This window comes from Rutidosis leptorrhynchoides, chromosome 6 (assembly GCF_046630445.1).
Source record: "Rutidosis leptorrhynchoides isolate AG116_Rl617_1_P2 chromosome 6, CSIRO_AGI_Rlap_v1, whole genome shotgun sequence".
Taxonomy (NCBI): domain Eukaryota; kingdom Viridiplantae; phylum Streptophyta; class Magnoliopsida; order Asterales; family Asteraceae; genus Rutidosis; species Rutidosis leptorrhynchoides.
In genome coordinates this window covers 171,287,063-171,310,242 of record NC_092338.1, presented here as the reverse complement: position 1 = coordinate 171,310,242, position 23,180 = coordinate 171,287,063, and the positions used below count along the sequence as shown (strand labels likewise).

Here is a 23,180-nt window from a genome sequence, read left to right as displayed (position 1 = left end):
ATTAATCATGCACACCAGCTACATTGACATATTTAAACACCATTAACACAAGCTAGAAAAAAAAAACAATAATCAAACATCACTAATTCGGACTAACCCTAGCACATAAACATGAACATAGCAAAAACTTTAAATTAACAATTAAAAACAATGAAAAACACAAGAATAATGATTACCTTGATGTTTAAAATACACGAATTGGATGATTACTTGAAGAATTGAACTCACAAACCAAAACCCCCAAACTTGATTTTTACCCAAGAACACCAATTAAACCCAATTTGTATGATTTGCGAAGGATTTGGATGTTTAATTAAAGTGTTATAACAAATTGGTGATGATTCAAGCTTAGATTGGATGTTTAGATGAAGAAAATTAGGGTTTTGAGTGTGTGTGTTCGTGGTTGTGGCTGCGTGGGTTATGGGTTTGATTAAATAAATTTTTCACCAATTTTAAACTTAAACCCCGGCACCAGAATTTTTGGACTGGCGTAATTTACGCTGTCCTGGGCGTAAATTACGCCTTTGTATTTTCAGGCGTAAAAACTGGGCGTAATTGTACGCCCCCAACCCAACATTTGACTGATTTTGCACATTGTATAGGCGTAAATTACGCCAAGAATGGCGTAATTTACGCCATCATTCAGCATTTTTCAGTTTTTTTTATTTTTTCAATTTTCGCCTTATTTTCGCACGAAACTTCCGTTTTTCTCATTTCCTTTTTACAAAACATTTTAGGGACTAAAAACCTTGACCCCCTCCCACACTTTAAGCATTGCATTGTCCTCAATGCAAAAAGTTAGAGATAGTCTTTTAAACCGTTCCCGTTTTAAAATTCACAATTTTGGTTCTTTGCCCCGCCCGCATGTACAAAACAAAATAAAAACTTACAAACTTTACAAGGGTGTGCGTGTTTTTTGATGGAGCCGCGCACTCGACTCCTTTTTCGGCTTAGTTTTCGTCCGAATCATCAGCTCCTTTGTTACCGAAGCCGAATCCATCCTTCATACCAAACGTGAGCATATTATCTCGATCTCTAATCGTTAACGTTCTCGCATCAAAATCTAGAGTCATTCTTGCGGTCGCTAGAAATCCTCGTCCCAATATAAGTGGCGTGAATTCATCCGGTTCACAATCCATAATGAAGAAATCCTCCTTATACCCAATACCATGAATAGTGAAACGAACATCTTCCGCAATCCCAATCGGATCATCAATCGTTTGGTTAGCCATCCGAATATTTGTAGTAGTTCGAACCAACTCTCGAATGCCTATTTCTTTTGCAATTTTAGTTGGCATCATGTTAACACTCGCACCCGAATCTAGCAATGCTCGGTAAGCCCCTTTCTTCTTGAATTGACAAATAACCGCAAACTCACCCGGATCTCTATATTTAATGCGAGGCTTATATTCACATTTCGGGTTAGGCTTAACATACTCTACTTCAATCGTCCAACCCTCGTCATCAACAAAAGACGTCTTGGTGTTATTCATGAACCTATCCGTGTTCTTCTTACCCCACATACTTTCAAGCGTCTTTCGAATCTCGTCTATATCTACCTCTTTTCCTTTATCTAACTCCGGAGTTTCCGTGATCGTGCCAACACCTATACTTTCAACTTCCTCCGAATTTTCATCACTTTTCTCGATATCCACTTGTTGATCATGGGAAATGCCCCCACACTCATCATTTGGACAGCTTTCACCTATATCTACCGTGTCATCCACCATATTTTCAACGACCTCCTCACTTGCTCCATTCTTTTATACCTTAATTTTCCTGCAATAATCCTCAACAAACTCTCTTTCCACTATATAGGCTGAAGGGAAACGCATATTTTCTGAATTACAAAACCTAAACGTCCCGTTTCCTCCTTCAAAAGTGATGCACCCCGCACCCGGGTCTAATTTACCACCCGCGGTTGAAATGAACCCCCTACCTACTAGCAATGGAACATCATGATCGGTTGGCATATCGAAAACGGTGAACGGTACCTCAATGAAAACACCTTTCACACTAACCATAACCTTATTAACCACCCCGAGTGCCTTACATGTAGTATTATTACCAAGCGTGATTTCGGCATCGGATTTCTTCAACTTACACAACGAACATTCACCATGAAAAAGTTGCTTGTACGTCTCATATGACATTATGTTAATCGAAGACCCCGAATCGGCTATCACCTTAAACTCTCGATGGCAACTAACAAGGTGAGGTAGCACCCCTATAATACTTAACTCAAATAGTATCTCGCCCGGGTCATCTTCTTGATAAAGAATCACCGGTTTACCGCGTGCACTCTCATCCAAAGGTAATTCTTCATAAAGATCATCAAAACATTCATCCGAAATAACTTCGGACACCGCATCCTCGGACGCATCATCAAATCGCCCATCATCTTCCCACTCAACAACATCAGGCACATGACTAATAGAAACATTTTGATCAAGCCATGAGTCAACACTTTCTTTGCTATCACCTTTTCTCGGTTCATTCACTCTAATCACCCTAAGTTGTTGCATTTGCATAGGTTCAAACCGGATTGTTTCGACTACTTTAGCATCATCAAGTGACAACCCGGTAGCAATCTTCAACCGTTGCCCATTAACTAAGAACGGCTCCCCACCTTTTGATCCTTAATCTCAATTGCCCCGTACGGAGTAACCTTAGTAACCACATAAGGACCGTTCCACTTACTTCTTAACTTACCCGCAAACAACTTTAACCTAGAGTTGAATAACCACACACTTTGCCCCACTTCAAACGTCCTTCTACTAATTTGCTTGTCATGAAAAGCTTTCATTTTCTCTTTGTAAATCTTTGAACTTTCATACGCCTCACGTCTAAGTTCCTCTAATGCTATCAAATCCAACTTTCTTGCATTTCCTGCCTCATCTAAACTCATGTTCACCTGTTTAATAGCCCATTCTGCACGATGCTCAATTTCAACAGGTAAGTGACATGCCTTCCCATAAACAAGTCGATAAGGTGAAGTACCAATAGGGGTTTTAAAAGCTGTCCGATAAGCCCAAAGCGCATCGTCTAGTCTTAGAGACCAATCTTTGCGATTAGGATTTACGGTTTTTTCCAAAATTCTTTTTAATTCCCTATTGGATACCTCCACTTGTCCACTTGTTTGGGGATGGTAAGGCGTAGCAATACGGTGATTTAACCCATAATCCCTTAAAAGTTTAGCAAAGTAGGAGTTCTTAAAGTGTGAGCCCCCATCACTAATTATGGCCTTAGGTACACCATGACGACAGAAAATGTTTTTCTTGACAAATTTAAGGACAACTTTGTGATCATTTGTTCGTGTAGCCTCAGCCTCCACCCACTTGGAGACATAATCCACGGCTACCAAAATATATTCAAAACCAAAAGACGGGGGAAAAGGTCCCATAAAATCAATACCCCATACATCAAAGATCTCACACACCAAAATTGGGTTCATGGGCATTTCATTACGTTTATATATTCCCCCCATTCTTTGACACCTAGCACAATTTTTGACATATTCAAATGCATCTTTAAAAATAGAAGGCCAAAAGAAACCTGAATCGAGTACTTTGTACCCGGTTTTCTTTACCCCATAGTGTCCTCCGCATGCAAAAGTATGACAATGTGCCAAAATGTCCTTATGCTCCTCTTCCGGCACGCATCTCCTAATGATTTGGTCGGGTCCAATTCGATAAAGAACCGGATCCTCCCAAATATAATGCTTAACCTGCGACAAAAAGTAATCCCTCTTTTGCTTGTTCCAATGTTCCGGTATCTTGTTAGTCACCAAATAATTAACAATATGAGCGAACCAAGGTACCTGCACAACACTAAACAAACATTCGTCCGGGAAATTCTCCTGGATCGGTTTAGTAGGGTCAAATGGTGGCGGGGGTATCCTAGATAAATGGTCAGCTACCACATTTTCTATACCCTTTTTATCCCGTATTTCTAAATCAAACTCCTGTAACAACAATATCCACCTAATCAATCTAGGTTTAGACTCTTTCTTCTCAAGCAAGTGCCTTAAAGCACTATGGTCCGAAAACACTACTACCTTAGACCCCCACAAATACGATCTAAACTTGTCTAAGGCAAACACAACTGCTAGCAACTCTTTCTCGGTGGTGGTGTAATTGATTTGGGCATCCGAGAACGTCTTACTAGCATAATAAATCACTACCGGCTTCCTATCAACTCTCTGTCCCAAAACAGCCCCTGCTGCATAATCACTAGCATCGCACATTATTTCAAAAGGTTTGGTCCAATCGGGTGACTGTAAGATGGGTGCTTCGGTCAACTTTCGCTTAAGGGTGTTAAAAGCTTCTTTACATTGGTCATCAAAGTCAAATGGTGCGTCCTTTAGTAGCAAATTACATAATGGCTTAGAAATGACGCTAAAGTCCTTGATAAACCTACGGTAAAAATCCGCGTGTCCCAAAAACGATCTCACCCCCTTAACATTGGTCGGGTAAGGTAAGGTAGAAATAAGTTGAACCTTTGCCCTATCGACTTCAAATCCCCGTTCAGACATAATATGTCCCAAAACAACGCCTTCCCTAACCATGAAGTGACTCTTTTCCCAACTAAGAACTAGGTTGGTTTCGGTACATCTTTTCAAAACTTTTTCTAACATACTCAAACATGACTCAAAAGATTTGCCAAAAATTGAAAAGTCATCCATAAAAATCTCTAACGACTCACCTATTAATTCAGAAAAAATGCTCATCATACACCTTTGAAAAGTCGCGGGTGCATTACATAGACCGAAAGGCATACGCCTAAAAGCATAGGTTCCATATGGACAAGTAAAAGTCGTTTTCTCTTGGTCATTAGGATGAATAGGTATTTGATTATAACCCGAATACCCATCCAAGAAACAATAAAATTTCTGACCTGACAGTTTTTCGATGATCTGATCAATAAATGGCAAAGGAAAGTGATCCTTTGAAGTTGCAGCGTTTAGCTTTCGATAATCAATGCACACCCTCCAACCCGTTACGGGACGAGTTGTGATCTTTTCACCTTCCTCAGTCTCCATCACTGTTATTCCTGCTTTCTTCGGCACTGTTTGTGTGGGACTTACCCACTGACTGTCTGAGATAGGGAAGATTATCCCTGCATCCAACCACTTAAGAACTTCCTTTTTTACCACCTCCTGCATATTTGGGTTTAACCTGCGTTGTGTATCGCGAGCAGGTTTAACCTCAAGATCCGTGACTATCCTGTGCATACATACCGAGGGACTTATCCCTTTCAAATCAGCTATCGTCCACCCTATTGCAGCTTTGTACTTATGAAGAACTTCCATCAAAGCTTTTTCCTGCACACCTGTCAAATCTGAAGCAATAATAACTGGCAAAGTGCCGTTAGTTCCCAAAAACGCATATTTCAAATGAGACGGTAAGGGTTTTAACTCAAGAGTCGGTGGTGACTCTAGTGAAGGTCTCGTGTTAGTATCAATGGATTTAGGTAATGGCTCATATTTATGAGTCCACGGTGGCAACCTAGAATCCATTGTACTTGCTACTGCTAATTCTACCGTTTTGACCTCTTCACACTCGACATCCTCTTCATCACCTAAACAAAATATCTCTACTGGGTCATCGGTTATTAGGTGAGAAGTATGCTTATCAACTAACTCATCAATCACATCTATCCTATAGCACTCATGGACATCCGGTGCACGAAGAGAATTAAAGATGTTAATCCTCATCTTGCGGTTACCGAAAGATATGTCCATAGCACCCGTTCTACAGTTAATGTGAGCATTAATGGTGGCCAAGAACGGGCGTCCCAAAATTATAGTGGGTTGGGTATCTCTATTCCTAGGCTCAATATCCATAACAACAAAGTCCACCGGGTAATAGAAATCCTCCACTTTTACTATTACATCCTCCAGTATCCCCCTAGGCGTTTTAATTGATTGGTCTGCTAATTGAATGATTATATCGGTTCGTTTCATTAGGCCCAATTCAAGTCGGTCAACTAGACAAAAAGGTAAAATATTAATGCTAGCACCTAAATCCAACAACGCCTTTTTAACATTCACATTCCCTACGGTCACAGCTATCAATGGGGTTCCTGGATCTTTAAACTTAGGTGGAAGTGTACCCGAGACAACCGCACTTAGGTGCTCGGTTAACTCCACCTTCTTAGGCAAGTTTGCCCTTTGCTTTCTCTTTTGAGTGCAAAGGTCCTTCAAAAATTTAGCATAAGAAGGAACTTGCCTAATAGCATCAAGAAGGGGTAAATTTATTTTAACCTGCTGAAAAGTTTCCCACATATCCTCTTGTTGTGGTCCCTTCTTCCCATAAGGGAATTGGTTCGGGGACTCTAGGGCCTTGGGAAATGGGACGGTTTTTGATTCCGTCTCCACTTTCTCGGTCTCATTAACAGTTGGTTCGGTCAATTTCACCCCCTCCCCATTGTTATCACTTTTACTTACCTCATCCTCATCAAGAACAATAGGAGACTTACTTGACTCCGGTTGCTTTACCTCTGTTTCTCCAACTTTATTATCATACTTTTTCCCGCTTCTCAAGGTACCTACCATATTAACACTATGACCCTTTCCTTGCTCTTTGTGATTTGGATTCAAAACCGTGTAGCTTGGAATGGTTCCCGGTTCCCGATTACCCTTACTTTCCGCAACATTACCTATCTCCTTGGCCAAAGCACCAATCGACTTATTTTGTACCTCTATCATCTTTCGCATTTCGGATATGAACGCATCCATCTTAGCATCCGAGCTAGGTGGTTGGTTGGATGAAGTACTAGTTTGGTTTTGGTTGTGGTTTTGGTTTTGGTTCTGAGGTTGGTAATTGTTTTGGTTTCGGTTGTTAGGGTAAGGATTTTGATAGTTTCGTTGGTAGTTGCCTTAATTCTGAAAATTACCCTGATTTTGGAAGGTGTTTGGTGGCCTAAGTTGGTTCCCATGGTTAGCATTCAGCGCGTTGTTATTACTCCAACTAAAATTCGGATGATTTCTCCAACCTGGATTATATGTGTTAGAGTATGGATCAAACCGCCTTCCCTGAACCTCATTAACTTGCTCTTCCACCATTTGCTGATTTACTGGTGGAATCCCATTTCTGCATCCGTATGCATAATGAGAAGGATCTCCACAAATCTCACACACTTCCTGTACCTGCGAAACATTACATGCAAGACCCTGGTTTGGGCTGTTAAATATTAGCATTTTTAAGTTATCCAACTCTTGCTCTAAACTCCTAGATGAGCTTCCTGAGTCAGAAACATGGTTTACTCGGGAAGTACTAGGTTGCTTACGACTAACTGAAGCTTGGGTCTTTGACCCTTTGCTCAACAATTCAAAGAAGGTCCACTCTTCCTCACTAGGTCGAGTTAAAAACGCCCCCCCACTAGCGGCCAAAAGAAACTGCCTGTTTTGGGAATCTAGACTATCATAAAAAACTTTTACCTATTCCCACTTGGGTATCTCATGATGTGGACACGCCCTAAGTAACTCCTTCAGACGCTCGTACGCTTCATGAAATAGTTCACCTGGTAACTGTTTAAAAGACTTAATTTGCGTACGCATATCTGAAGTTTTACTTATGGGATAGAATTCTTCTAAAAACCGTTTTTTCATTTCCGCCCAAGTATTAATACTACGGGCGGGCAAGGAGAGAAACCATCTTTTTGCTTTTTCCTTAAGTGAGTAAGGAAATAATCGGAGACGTACCTCATCATCAGTGAAACCGTTTACCTGATTAGTAGCACAAATCTCATTAAATTCGGTGATATGTTCGTATGGTTCCTCGTTAGCCATACCTCGGTAGGTTGGCAAGATCGAAATCAGTTGAGGGCGGACCTCAAATCGTCGGTTGTTTCCTCCTGCCTGTGCAGGATAAACAATGGGTGAATGATCCTCAAAATCACCCGGTTGGTAGTAGGTATCTACTCCCCTTGGTTGGTCAGCCATATCGTCGCGTTGCTCAAAAACTTCCTCTTCAGTATCGGAATCTGACTTAGGAGAGTTTGGTGGAACAATTGTATGTGACTCTAACTGTGCTTGACTTGATGCTGAAGCCACTGTTGAACCCTTAAAAGTTCTTGAAGCTTTTCGATTGGCTTTTGCTGATTTCTCGATTTCTAAGTCTAAAGGTTTAAGATTTTTGTCTCCCAAACTCCGAGTTTGCATACACTAACCTGAAATGCAACAAAAACAAGAACACCGAGCGTAAAACTGACAAAAATAAGAATAAACAAAACAATATTTTTGGATTTTGATTGGTTTTATGATTTTTATGGTTTTTATGGTTTAACAAGAAAGCAAATAAATAAGAGCTTGCAAATCAAGCGCACACCTCCCCGGCAGCGGCGCCAAAATTTGATCGATGTCCAAGGGTCAATCAAAAATAGCCTAATTACTCTAACTTAGCTAGGGTAAGCAGGATTCGTTCCACGGGAAGTTATGGTCAACAAGCAAGCAATTTCCAGAGTTTGTTGTTTGTGATTAACTAACTTAGCTATAAAACTACTTAGATTGATTACTACTTAAATTTAAACTTAAACAAAAGTGCAATTGAAAATATTGAAATGTAAACAATGAGATTAAAAGCCTTTATCCTTTCACAATCCCAATTTAGCATGCATTCATTCAAACAAGCATCATGTTTATCAATTGTTGATCAAATCTCATAGACAAGACTTCTTGAGTTCATTAATTCTATTATCTTGAGATTAAATTATGCAATCTAGACAAAGTGTCTTTATCCCTAATCTAATTAACACTAAGTTGGATCAAGAACACACTGTTAAATCACAATAATCTAACTTGCAATAACAAAGTATAGAACTTGCATTAATCAACAATCAACTTGATTCATAACATTATAATTCAAAAGTATTAAACATCACAAATCACATAATCTTGAATGAAATCATACATAACTCAATTGTTCATGGAAAGGATAAAGATTAGATTACTAGCCAAGCATGATGGTGGTGAGAATCAATAAAATCCTTGACGTTTGCATGATGATTGAACCTTGATCTTGACTTTAATCTTGAAAGAATGGTGATTTGAGTGAAGATTTTTGATGTTTTTAGGTGTTCTCTGCTGCAAAAACTGGTAGGGAAAAGTTACTTTTCGTAACCCTAAAGACCTCCTTAAATAGGGGTTAAGAAATCTTATCCAAAAGCTAATTTTTGTTTTTCCCGGGTTCAGAATTTTTGTACTGGCGTAATTTACGCCGGGCAAGGCGTAAATTACGCCTTTGTATTTCCTGCTGGGCGTATTTTTACGCCTCCAAATGATTTCTGTCCTGAGAATGAGCTGTGTATTGGCGTAATTTACGCCCAGAATGGCGTAAATTACGCCTTTGTTAAGTTTGGTGCTCCTTGTTTTTCTTCCCAAATCACGTACATCTTTCACTTAAACCGCCATTTTGCACCGTCTTTTGCACCAATGCCTTTAATACCTGTAAACATACAAAACCTCATAAAAGTATCTCCTTGTTTACTTGCTTAACGTTAATTTTGCGTAATTAGATGTAATTAATCGTGACAATTAAGGAGCGATCACCACTTCTTGTGGTAATGGCTTTAGCTGTTTCATTCTGGGGGTTAGCATTTGTATCACTAGGTAAACTTCCCGGTTTTCTTTCACCTATTAACCTTGCTAGGTTACTTACTTCTTGTTCCAAGTTTTGAATAGAAGCTTGTTGATTTCTAAATGCTTTAGCATTTTGTTCATTAGTTTGTTTCTGAGATATGAAAAACTGCGTTTGAGTTTCAACTAGCTTCGTCATCATATCTTCTAAATTCGGCTTTTTATCATCGGTTTGTGGTGGTTTGTTTTGAAAATTAGGTCTTTGCTGGTTGTAAGTATTGTTGGATACTTGTTGATTGCTAGGACCTTGTTGGTTGTTGTATGGAATATTTCGGTTATAGTTCTGATTTTGATTGTAAATAGGTCTTGGCGGTTGATAATTATTCTGATAATTATTTCCAGGCCTTTGGTTTATGTATGAAATATTCTCTCTTTGTTCCATTGTTAGTTCAATACTGAGACAATCTTTTGTCAAATGTGGTCCTCCACACTGCTCACAACTAATTCGTATTGAGTGAATATCCTTAGTCATCTTTTCCATTCGTCTCTCGACAGCATCTATCTTTGCGGAAATGGAATCTAAGTCATGGCTAGAATCGGCTCTAGCTGCTTTAGATGATCTAACGATATCTTTTTCTTGGTGCCACTCATGTGAGTGGGAAGCAGTGTTATCAATAATTTTGTAAGCATCAGTTTCGGTTTTCTTCATAATGGAACCACCAGCTGCTATATCGATGTCTTTCCTTGTAGTGATGTCGCATCCTTGGTAGAATATTTGTACTATTTGACAGGTATCTAAACTATGTTGCGGACATCCTCTTAATAACTTTCCAAATCTTGTCCACACCTCATATAGAGTTTCATTTGGCTTCTGTGTGAACGTAACAATTTCTCCTTGAAGTCTTACCGCTTTAGATGCCGGAAAGAATTGTTTAAGAAAATTTTCAACTAAAACGTCCCATGTATCAATCGCCCCTTCAGGTAACGATTCCAACCAATCTTTGGCTTCTCCCTTTAAAGTCCAGGGAAATAACATGAGATATATATGTTCATCCTCAACTTCTCTTATTTTAAATAGTGTGCAGATCCTATTAAAGGTACGAAGATGTTCATTTGGATCTTCCTTCGGCGCACCACTAAATTGGCATTGATTAGTCACCATATGTAGAATTTGTCCTTTGATTTCATAATCTGGCGCATTAATGTCTGGATGAGTAATTGCGTGACCTTGTCCAGTGCGTTTAGCTCTCATTCGGTCTTCCATACTTAAAGGTTCCAGATTCTCCATAATTGAATTTGTTGAATCGGAATCACTAGAGGATTCTGATTTAATGGTTCGTTCCTCAACAATCTCTGTTTGAATGATTGGTGGTTCCGGAGGAAAATTTAATGGTTCAGGATCTATGAATCGTCCCTGAATATTCTCCGGATTCTCAATTGTGAGGTCGGGTTCAAAAAATGGATTATCGGAAATTTGACTTGGAGTACTTAGTCGACTGGATGACGATTCTAAAGGAAAATCAACGGCGGTAATATTTGCTAGATGTCTTGATCTAGTTACAGGTGGTGAACGTACAAAAGGTGGTGAACGTCTTTCTCGGTGCATTCACTGAATATCCTATTAGTTTTTTAAAAGGAAAGAAAAATTATATAAGTTATCCAATTAATAGACTTTTCTGATTTTGCCCACGTTTCGAATAGCCAAAAGTTGCAGCAGAGGGGCAGGATTCATTTAGTCTCAATATAATTGAGGACTGTTTGGCTCCAATAACCCGGTCCACGTACAAATCCAACTATTACTACGAACCAGAAAATTTTGATGTCTATCAATTTAACCACTTAAAATAAATTTTCATAATTTTAAGAAATTTAGATAAGAAGTAGAAAAAAATCTATGTCCTAAAACTAGAATTGCGAGAAATAAGAAAGAAAAAGAAAGAGCGTCGAAAAAGAAAAAGAAAAGGGTTGAAAAATAAAAGGCGTCGGAAAATAAGAAATAAAAAGAAATGACTTATAGAACTTAAAAACACTCGACTAACCCAACCTTATTACTATCACTAACTTAAAATTATAATCGCAAATTGAGATTACTAATTGGAATGATAATTGATACATAGGTAAAAGGGTGTCTAAAAATATTAAAGCTTACAAGTAAAACTATATCCCAAATGGCAATATCTTAAAAAGGTACTAAAACTTAAAAAGGCGTCGCAAAATTCTAAAGCACCTAAATCTTAGTCTAAAGAAAAAGCACTTAAGGGATTTTACGACAAAGCCTAAAAATCTAGAAATAAAAATAACTATGGCAAAAACTAAGTTTTAAAACTAAAAACTAGCGAAAAACACAAATATTACGCTAAAACAATTAAAAAGGGACAAAATTTAAAAATATACTAAAAGTTGTAAAAAGTACAATTTTTATAAAAATATTATTTTTATATTATTTATTTTATAAAATTATTAATTTTATTATTTAATTAAAGAAAATAAAATTAAATAAAACAAAATAAACTAATTAAAACTAAATATTATAATAAAAATACCCAAATTAGGGTTTAGAATTAATAATAATAATTATTATCCCGTAATTAATGCTCCTAGGGTTCCTGTGTACCCGTGTCAGGGCTACTCCGCGACTTGCGGTTGGTCCGAGGCTGGAAAACTCCGCGAGTCGCGAGGTTTCAAATTTCAGGTCAGGTTGCTTCGTTTGACAGGTTCAACGTAATTTTATTTATATATTTTTTTTTATTTTTCTATTTTTAATTTAATTAAAATATTTATATAATTTAAATAAAACTTATATTTTAAAAACTAGAATAGAAATAAAAATATGTTACAATTTTATAAATAAAAATCTTAAAACTAGATTTATATATAAAAAATTTTTCGGTTTTTGATTTTATGTTTTAAATAAAAACAAAATATTTAAATAAAACTTATATTTTTATAAAATAAAAATAAAGAAACTTTATAAAACTTAAATATTTAACAAACTCTTAAAAATATTATATTTTTATTTTTCTTTTTATGTTTTCGAATATTTAAAATGTATTTTTAAAAAAGCGTCTTTTTATAAAAGTAAACTAAAAGTAATTTTTTTTTCTTTATATTAGCGTTGCGCTTCCGGCTTTTAAGCTAGAAATTTCGATCCCCGGCAGCGGCGCCAAAAACTTGATGTTATGCGAGGTGTATACGAAATAGCTTATATTTTACAAGGAAATACTATTAAATACGATACAATTTTACTCAAGATATTTATTTATTTATTGAATGAATATACTTAAACCTTGCTACAACACTTATAGGCAGTGTACCTAATCGTACAGTAGTGTAGTTTTTAGTAAGTCCGGTTCGGTCCACAGGGAAAATCTTTTAAACAAAGCTTAACGTTATATTAGTTTTATTTTATAAAAATACAAATATATATATATAAGTAATATTATTATTATAAAGGGGGGTTTTTACCGTTTAATGACCGGTTTGTCGATTTTAAAACTTTAGTCGCAGTTAAAACAAAATGTAAAATATTAAATAAATAAAAGACTTAATTTAAAGCGTAAAGTAAATAACGATAATGAAATTGCGATAAATAAAAGTGCGATAAAATAAACTTGCGATAATTAAAAAGTACGATAATTAAAAGTGCAATTAAATACAATAACAATAAATAAAAGTGCTATAATTAGAAGTGCAATTAAATATAAAATAAAGGAAATTAAATATGAAATAAAAGAATTATGCTTATTTAAACTTCCGTAATCATGATGTTTGACGTGTTGATTTTAGTTTTATGCCCATGGGTTAATTGTCCTTTGTCCTGGATTATTTAATATGTCCGTCTGGTTTTTGTCCATAACAGTCCATCAGTCATAAATATAAAGTGCGAGTATCCTCATCAAATTATCCTTATACCCGAAGTTAAATATTCCAACTAATTGGGGACGTAAACTGTAACAAGGTTTTATTAATTTGTTTAATAATTACACCAGGATGTCGACTGAGTGTAACCCAAGGTTTTAATACTTTATTATCAATTATGCCAAGTGTCCTTGTACATAATTTCACCCCTGTTTTAATAATTCTAGTGACTATTAATCCATTCCCGTGTCCGGTTAAATGAACGATTATTCGTACATATAAATATCCCGCCCATCGTGTCCGATTAAGTGTATATGGTTATTTATAGGGACGTCCAATTGTAAATCTTTATATTAAAATTAACAAACTATCATTTAGTTAAACAAATATAAAGCCCATTAATAGCCCATAGTCTAATTTCCACAAGTGTCGTTCTTTTGTCCAAACCCCAATTATGGTACAAAGCCCAATTACCCAATTTTAGTAATTAGCCCAACATCATGATTACTTCATTTTAAATAAGCATAATAATAACTTAGCTACGAGACATTAATGTAAAAAGGTTGAACATAACTTACAATGATTAAAAATAGCGTAGCGTTACACGGACAGAATTTCGACTTACACCCTTACAACATTCGCTAACATACCCTTATTATTAGAATTAAAATTAAAATTAAAATATAAATATATATATTACGTATATATTGAGAGAGAGATAGATTATAGGATATTTTTACGATCAAACTGCTTTTGCTTTTATAGGGATTTGAGTCCAGGTGAGCTCCGCGACTCGCGCCCTTTTTGCTCTTCAAACTCCGCGAGTCGCGGAGTTTGTAATTACAGCTCACCCAGGTTTGGCTCTTTGTTTACCGACGGTTTACTATATAAATATAATATATATATAATTTATATAATTAATTATATATTATATTATATTTATATACATAGTTAACTTGTAATTTTTAGTCCGTTGCGTCGAGCGTTGAGAGTTGACTCTGGTCCCGGTTCCGGATTTTCGAACGTCCTTGCGTACAATTTAATATCTTGTACTTTGCATTTTGTAACTTGTACTCTTGTAATTTTGAGACGTTTCTTATCAATAATTAGAACATCTTTGATTGAATTTTGTACTTTTGAGCTTTTTGGTCGTTTGCGTCTTCAATTCGTCGAATCTGTCTTTTGTCTTCACCTTTTATTATTTAAACGAATATTACTTGTAAATAGAACAATTGCAACTAAAAGCTTGTCTTTCTTGAGGAATAATGCTATGAAATATATGTTCGTTTTTAGCATTATCAGTATTTCATCCTTTAAATTTCCCTCTTTTAAAACTCCTTGTTGCGCCTTCTTTATTTGAGTAGTAAGGTTAGTGTGAATCATTATATTCATAGATTTTACTCGAATGGGTTCTCTGTCCTTTCTGCTCAAGGCGTCGGCTACCACATTTGCCTTCCCCGGGTGGTAACGAATCTCAAAGTCGTAATCATTCAACAATTCAATCCACCTACGCTGCCTCATATTCAGTTGTTTCTGATTAAATATGCGTTGAAGACTTTTGTGGTCGGTATATATAATAATTTTGACCCCATATAAGTAGTGCCTCCAAGTCTTTAATGCAAAAACAACCCGCCTAATTCCAAATCATGCGTCGTATAATTTTGTTCGTGAATCTTCAATTGTCTAGACGCATAAGCAATCACCTTCGTCCGTTGCATTAATACACAACCGAGACCTTGCTTTGATGCGTCACAATAAATCACAAAATTATCATTCCCTTCAGGCAATGACAATATAGGTGCCGTAGTTAGCTTTTTCTTCAATAATTGAATGGCCTTCTCTTGTTCATCCTTCCATTCAAATTTCTTCCCTTTATGCGTTAATGTAGTCAAGGGTTTTGCTATTTTGGAGAAATCTTAGATGAATCTTCTGTAGTAACCAGCCAATCCTAAAAATTGACGTATATGCTTCGGAGTTTTTGGGGTTTTCCACTTTTCAACGGTTTCGATCTTTGCCGGGTCCACCTGGATACCTTCTTTGTTCACTATGTGACCGAGGAATTGAACTTCTTCCAACCAAAATGCACACTTTGAAAACTTAGCGTACAGTTTTTCTTTCCTCAATACTTCTAGCACTTTTCTCAAATGTTCTTCGTGCTCTTGATCATTCTTTGAGTAAATAAGTATGTCATCGATGAAAATAATGACAAACTTGTCAAGATATGGCCCACACACTCGGTTCATAAGGTCCATGAACACAGCTGGTTCGTTAGTCAATCCAAACGGCATAACCATAAACTCGTAATGACCATAACGCGTCCTAAAAGCAGTTTTTGGAATATCATCCTCCTTTACTCGCATTTGATGATATCCAGAACGTAAATCGATCTTCGAATAAACTAACGAGCCTTGTATTTGATCAAATAAGTCGTCAATTCTCGGCAGTGGATAACGGTTTTTGATGGTAAGTTTGTTCAACTCTCTGTAGTCAATACACAACCTAAATGTACCATCCTTCTTCTTGACAAACAAAACAGGAGCTCCCTATGGTGATGTGCTTGGTCGAATGAAACCACGTTCTAATAGTTCTTGCAGTTGGCTTTGCAGTTCTTTCATCGCGCTGGGTGTGAGTCTATAAGGAGCACGAGCTATTGGTGCAGCTCCTGGTACAAGATCTATTTGAAATTCAACAGATCGATGTGGAGGTAGTCCCGGTAATTCTTTCGGAAATACATCGGGAAATTCTTTTGCGACGGAAACATCATTGATGCTCTTTTCTTCAGTTTGTACTTTCTCGACGTGTGCTAGAACAGCATAGCAACCTTTTCTTATTAGTTTTTGTGCCTTCAAATTACTAATAAGATGTAGCTTCGTGTTGCCCTTTTCTCCGTACACCATTAAGGGTTCTCCTTCTTCTCGTACAATGCGAATTGCATTTTTATAACATACGATCTCTGCTTTCACCTTCTTCAGCCAGTCCATGCCAACTATTACATCAAAACTCCCTAACTCTACTGGTATCAAATCAATCTTAAATATTTCGCTACCCAGTTTAATTTCTCGATTCCGGCATATATAATCTGCTGAAATTAATTTACCGTTTGCTAATTCGAGTAAAAATTTACTATCCAACGGCGTCAAAGGACAACTTAATTTAGCACAAAAATCTCTACTCATATAGCTTCTATCCGCACCCGAATCAAATAAAACGTAAGCAGATTTATTGTCAATAAGAAACGTACCCGTAACAAGCTCCGGGTCTTCCTGTGCCTCTGCCGCATTAATATTGAAAACTCTTCCACGGTCTTGTCCATTCGTGTTTTCCTTTTTCGGGCAATTTAAATGTGGCCCGGTTTTCCACATTTATAACAAACTACATTGGCATAACTTGCTCTGACACTACTTGCTCCGCCATTACTCGTTCCGACACCATTTGTTCCTTTCGTTCTGTTAACCCCTGGTCCGTAGACCTCACACTTCACCGCGCTATGACCATTTCTTTTACACTTGTTGTAAAATTTGGTGCAGAACCCCGAGTGATACTTTTCACACCTTTGGCATAGCTGCTTCTGATTGTTGTTATTGTTGCGGTTGTTATTGTTGTTGGGATGATTGTTGTAGTTGTTGTTGTTGTTGTTGTTGTTGTTGTTGTTGTTGTTGTTGTTGTTGTTGTTGTTGTTGTTGTTGTTGTTGTTGTTGTTGGGCCATTTGTTGTAGTTGCGATTGATGTTGCGATTGTTGGGATAGTTGTTGCGATTATTGTTGTAATTGTTGTTGTTGTTGCATTGGTGATTCTTATCACCGTTTTCCTCCCACTTTCTTTTGACTTGCTTCACATTGGCCTCTTCAGTCGTCTGTTCTTTAATTCTTTCCTCAATCTGGTTCACTAGTTTGTGAGCCATTCTACATGCCTGGTGTATGGAGGTGGGCTCGTGTGAACTTATATCTTCTTGGATTCTTTCCGGTAATCCTTTCACAAACACGTCGATCTTCTCTTCCTCATATTCGAACGCTCTCGGACACAATAGGCACAATTCTGTGAATCGTCTTTCGTACGTGGTAATATCAAATCCTTGGGTTCGTAACCCTCTAAGTTCTGTCTTGAGCTTATTGACCTCGGTTCTGGGACGGTACTTCTCGTTCATCAAGTGCTTGAATGCTGACCACGGTAGTGCGTAAGCATCATCTTGTCCCACTTGCTCTAGATAGGTATTCCACCATGTTAACGCAGTACCTGTGAAGGTATACGTAGCGTACTTCACTTTGTTCTCTTCAGTACACTTACTTATGGCAAACACCGATTCGACCTTCTCGGTCCACCGTTTCAATCCGATCGGTCCTTCGGTTCCATCAAATTTCAAAGGTTTGCAGGCAGTGAATTCTTTGTAGGTGCATTCTACACGATTTCTTGCGCCGTTAGCTGCATTGCTAGATTCGGAGTTATTGTTGGTATGTAGCGCAACCTGTACTGCGGCTATGTTTGAATCAAGAAAGGCACGAAATTCCTCTTCGCTCATATTCAAGGTGTGTCGAGTAGTCGGTGCCATTTCCTTCAAAATTGTCAAATGAAACGAGTTAATCATATAGAATATCAAGAGTAGTCAATAGTATTTCGTAGCGTAATATGAACTTATTTATAAAAGATCTTTCTTCATATTAGCATTTTATACTCTTTAATTCGGGTAGTACCTACCCGTTAAGTTCATACTTAGTAGCTAACATACCATTTCAACTACTACAATTCTATATGAAAAACTAATCACAAAAAAAAAAAAAATCATATTCAAACCTTTATACAATAACTTGTAAACTTACAATACCGCTTATTTTACATACAGCATGAAATATAGCACACAATAACTTTGATACAAGATAGTTGTGAAGATAATTCTAGCTAGTACACAAGTCATTCAGCAAAGGCAATAAAGACACGTAATTCATACGTCCAGAAACAAGTCATGCATTCTGGTTTTACTAGGACTACTTCTCATCCTTGGTCTTGTGGAACATAACCGTTATGATCGATGTAAGACAATGTGTTGTAACGTCATCAAAAGGATGAAGGTTACGTAATGACCAACAGTCTCGTAATAACCTAAAAACCTCATTTCTTACCCCAATTACCGACTCCGTCACTTGTGGGAACGTTTTGTTTAATAGTTGTAGCCCGATGTTCTTGTTCTCACTTTGGTGAGAAGCGAACATTACTAACCCGTAAGCATAACATGCTTCTTTATGTTTCATGTTAGCCGCTTTTTCTAAATCACGAAGTCCTATATTCGGATATATTGAGTCAAAATAATTTCTTAACCCGTTGCGTAAAATAGCATTTGGGTTCCCCACAATATATGCGTCAAAGTAAACACATCGTAACTTATGGGTTTCCCAATGTGATATCCCCCATCTTTCAAACGAAAGTCTCTTATAAACCAAGACATTCTTGGAACGTTCTTCGAATGTCTTACAAACTGATTTCGCCGTAAATAGTTGTGCCGAAGAATTCTGACCAACTCTAGACAAGATTTCATCAATCATGTCTCCGGGTAGGTCTCTTAAAATATTGGGTTGTCTATCCATTTTGTGTTTTTATACTGTAAAATAGACAAGAGTTAGATTCATAAAAAAAATACTTATTAATACAAGCAATTTTTACATATATCATAAAGCATAAGCACACTATATTACATATATTACACCACACGAATACAACTATTTTATTCCGACTCGCTCGGTTCTTCTTCTTCAGTTTTGGTTCATTTTGCCAAGTTTCTAGGGATATATGATGTTCCCCTAATATGAGCTGTCGTTTTCCACAACGGTTTAGAAAAACCTGGTGGTTTAGAGGTTCCCGGGTCATTGTCACAACTTAAGAAATACGGGTGTTGACGATACATATAAAGTTCATCGGGTTTGGAATCAAATTTCTCTATTTTTATGCCCTTTCCCTTATTGTTCTCTTTTGCCTTATTAAATTGTGTTGGGGTAATTTCTATAACATCATCGGAATCCTTGTCGGGATCCGATTCATCGGAGAATTGGTAATCCTCCCAATACTTTGTTTCCTTGACGGAAACACCATTGACCATAATTAACCTTGGTCGGTTGGTTGAGGATTTTCTTTTACTTAACCGTTTTATTATTTCCCCCACCGGTTCTATTTCCTCCTCCGGTTCCTCCTCTTCCGGTTCTGATTCTTCTTCCGGTTCTGATTCTTCTTCCAGTTCTTCTTCGGGAACTTGTGAATCAGTCCAATATATATTCGACTCTTCGTTATTATTAGGTGAGTCAATGGGATTTGTGCTAGAGGTAGACATCTATCACACAATATCAAACATGTTAAGAGATTAATATATCACATAATATATACATGTTAATAATATATAGTTTCCAACAAAAATGTTAAGCAATCATTTTTAAAGAAAACAAGGTCAAAGTCCAGACTCACTAATGCATCCTAACAAACTCAATAAGACACACTAATGCAAATTTCTGGTTCTCTAAGACCAACGCTCGGATACCAACTGAAATGTCCCGTTCTTATTGATTAAAAACGTTCCATATTAATTGATTTCGTTGCGAGGTTTTGACCTCTATATGAGACGTTTTTCAAAGACTGCATTCATTTTTAAAACAAACCATAACCTTTATTTCATAAATAAAGGTTTAAAAAGCTTTACGTAGATTATCAAATAATGATAATCTAAAATATCCTGTTTACACACGACCATTACATAATGCTTTACAATACAAATATGTTACATCGAAATCAGTTTCTTGAATGCAGTTTTTACACAATATCATACAAACATGGACTCCAAATCTTGTCCTTATTTTAGTATGCAACAGCGGAAGCTCTTAGTATTCACCTGAGAATAAACATGCTTTAAACGTCAACAAAAATGTTGGTGAGTTATAGGTTTAACCTATATATATCAAATCGTAACAATAGACCACAAGATTTCATATTTCAATACACATCCCATACATAGAGATAAAAATCATTCATATGGTGAACACCTGGTAACCGACATTAACAATATGCATATATAAGAATATCCCCATCATTCCGGGATCCTCCTTCGGACATGATATAAATTTCGAAGTACTAAAGTATCCGGTACTTTGGATGGGACTTGTTGGGCCCGATAGATCTATCTTTAGGATTCGCGTCAATTAGGGTGTCTGTTCCCTAATTCTTAGATTACCAGACTTAATAAAAAGGGGCATATTCGATTTCGATAATTCAACCATAGAATGTAATTTCACGTACTTGTGTCTATTTTGTAAATCATTTATAAAACCTGCATGTATTCTCATCCCAAAAATATTAGATTTTAAAAGTGGGACTATAACTCACTTTCACAGATTTTTACTTCGTCGGGAAGTAAGACTTGGCCACTGGTCGATTCACGAACCTATTACAAATATGTACATATATAACAAAGTATATTCAAAATATATTTACAACACTTTTAATACATTTTGATGTTTTAAGTTTATTAAGTCAGATGTCCTCGTTAGTAACCTACAACTAGTTGTCCAACGTTAGATGTACAGAAAAAAAATTGATATATATTATCGTGAATCAATCCACGACCCAGTGTATACACGTCTTAGGCTAGATCACAACTCAAAGTATATATATTTTTGGAATCAACCTCAACCCTGTATAGCTAACTCCCACATTACTGCATATAGAGTGTCTATGGTTGTTCTAAATAATATATACACATGGGTCGATATGATATGTCAAAACATTTGCATACGTGTCTATGGTATCCCAAGATTACATAATATATTAGAATACATGTATAATACAATATAAGTTAGCTAGGATATGATTAATATAGATTTGTTACCAATTTTCACGTTGCTACAACAAGAAAAATTATCCAATCTTGTTTTACCCATAACTTCTTCATTTTAAATCCGTTTTGAGTGAATCAAATTGCTATGGTTTCACATTGAACTCTATTTTATGAATCTAAACAGAAAAGGTATAGGTTTATAGTCGGAAATATAAGTTACAAGTCATTTTTGTAAAGGTAGTCATTTCAGTCGAAAGAACGACGTCTAGATGACCATTTTAGAAAACATACTTCCGCTTTGAGTTTAACCATGATTTTTGGATATAGTTTCATGTTCATAAGAAAAATCATTTTCCCAGAAGAACAACTTTTAAATCAAAGTTTATCATAAACTTTAATTAACTAACCCAAAACAGCCCGCGGTGTTACTACGACGGCGTATGTCCGGTTTTACAGTGTTCTTCGTGTTTCCAGGTTTTAAATCATTAAGTTAGCATATAATATAGATATATAACATGTGTTTAGTTGATTTTAAAAGTCAAGTTAGAAGGATTAACTTTTGTTTGCGAACAAGTTTAGAATTAACTAAACTATGTTCTAGTGATTACAAGTTTAAACCTTCGAATAAGATAGCTTTATATGTATGAGTCGAATGATGTTATGAACATCATTACTACCTCAAGTTTTCTGGATAAAGCTACTGGAAATGAGAAAAATGGATCTAGCTTCAAAGGATCCTTGGATGGCTTGAAAGTTCTTGTATTAGAAAGATATCTTACTGTAAATAAGAAAGATTTCTTGAGGTTGGATAATCACCCTACAAGATTGGAAGTAAGCTAGCAAACTTGGAAGTATTCTTGATTTTATGAAACTAGAACTTGTAGAATTTATGAAGAACACTTAGAACTTGAAGATAGAACTTGAGAGAGATCAATTAGATGAATAAAATTGAAGAATGAAAGTGTTTGTAGGTGTTTTTGGTCGTTGGTGTATGGATTAGATATAAAGGATATGTAATTTTGTTTTCATGTAAATAAGTCATGAATGATTACTCATATTTTTGTAATTTTATGAGATATTTTATGCTAGTTGCCAAATGATGGTTCCCACATGTGTTAGGTGACTCACATGGGCTACTAAGAGCTGATTATTGGAGTGTATATACCAATAGTACATACATCTAAAAGCTGTGTATTGCACGAGTACGAATACGGGTGCATACGAGTAGAATTATTGATGAAACTGAACGAGTATGTAACTGTAAGCATTTTTGTTAAGTAGAAGTATTTTGATAAGTGTCTTGAAGTCTTTCAAAAGTGTATGAATACATATTAAAACACTACATGTATATACATTTTAACTGAGTCGTTAAGTCATCGTTAGTCGTTACATGTAAGTGTTGTTTTGAAACCTTTAGGTTAACGATCTTGTTAAATGTTGTTAACCCAATGTTTATAATATCAAATGAGATTTTAAATTATTATATTATCATGATATTATGATGTATGAATATCTCTTAATATGATATATATACATTAAATGTCGTTACAACGATAATCGTCACATATATGTCTCGTTTCAAAATCATTAAGTTAGTAGTCTTGCTTTTACATATGTAGTTCAATGTTAATATACTTAATAATATGTTTACTTATCATAATATCATGTTAACTATATATATATCCATATATATGTCATCATATAGTTTTTACAAGTTTTAACGTTCGTGAATCACCGGTCAACTTGGGTGGTCAATTGTCTATATGAAACCTATTTCAATTAATCAAGTCTTAACAAGTTTGATTGCTTAACATGTTGAAAACACTTAATTATGTAAATAACAATTTCATTTAATATATATATAAACATGGAAAAGTTCGGGTCACTACAAATAGTGGCACGAGTGACTATGTTACTCGCACGTCTGATCACTCAGCC

General features: G+C 36.2%; 1 protein-coding gene and 1 pseudogene across 1 annotated transcript; one reads left to right on the top strand and one right to left on the bottom strand.

Moving 5' to 3' along the window:
* Positions 1-1,763: 1,763 nt before the first annotated feature.
* LOC139854254 (uncharacterized) lies at positions 1,764-2,531 on the bottom strand. The gene has a single exon (XM_071843570.1). It carries the CDS (start codon positions 2,529-2,531, stop codon positions 1,764-1,766), a length of 768 nt encoding a protein of 255 aa, XP_071699671.1.
* A 4,926-nt stretch (positions 2,532-7,457) lies between these two features.
* LOC139856699 (small nucleolar RNA R71) lies at positions 7,458-7,571 on the top strand (annotated as a pseudogene).
* Positions 7,572-23,180: the final 15,609 nt, after the last annotated feature.

Coding starts and splice junctions, on each gene's coding strand:
- LOC139854254 (XM_071843570.1), bottom strand. CDS start 2,531: ATGCAAATGCAACAACTTAGGGTGATTAGAGTGAATGAACCGAGAAAA.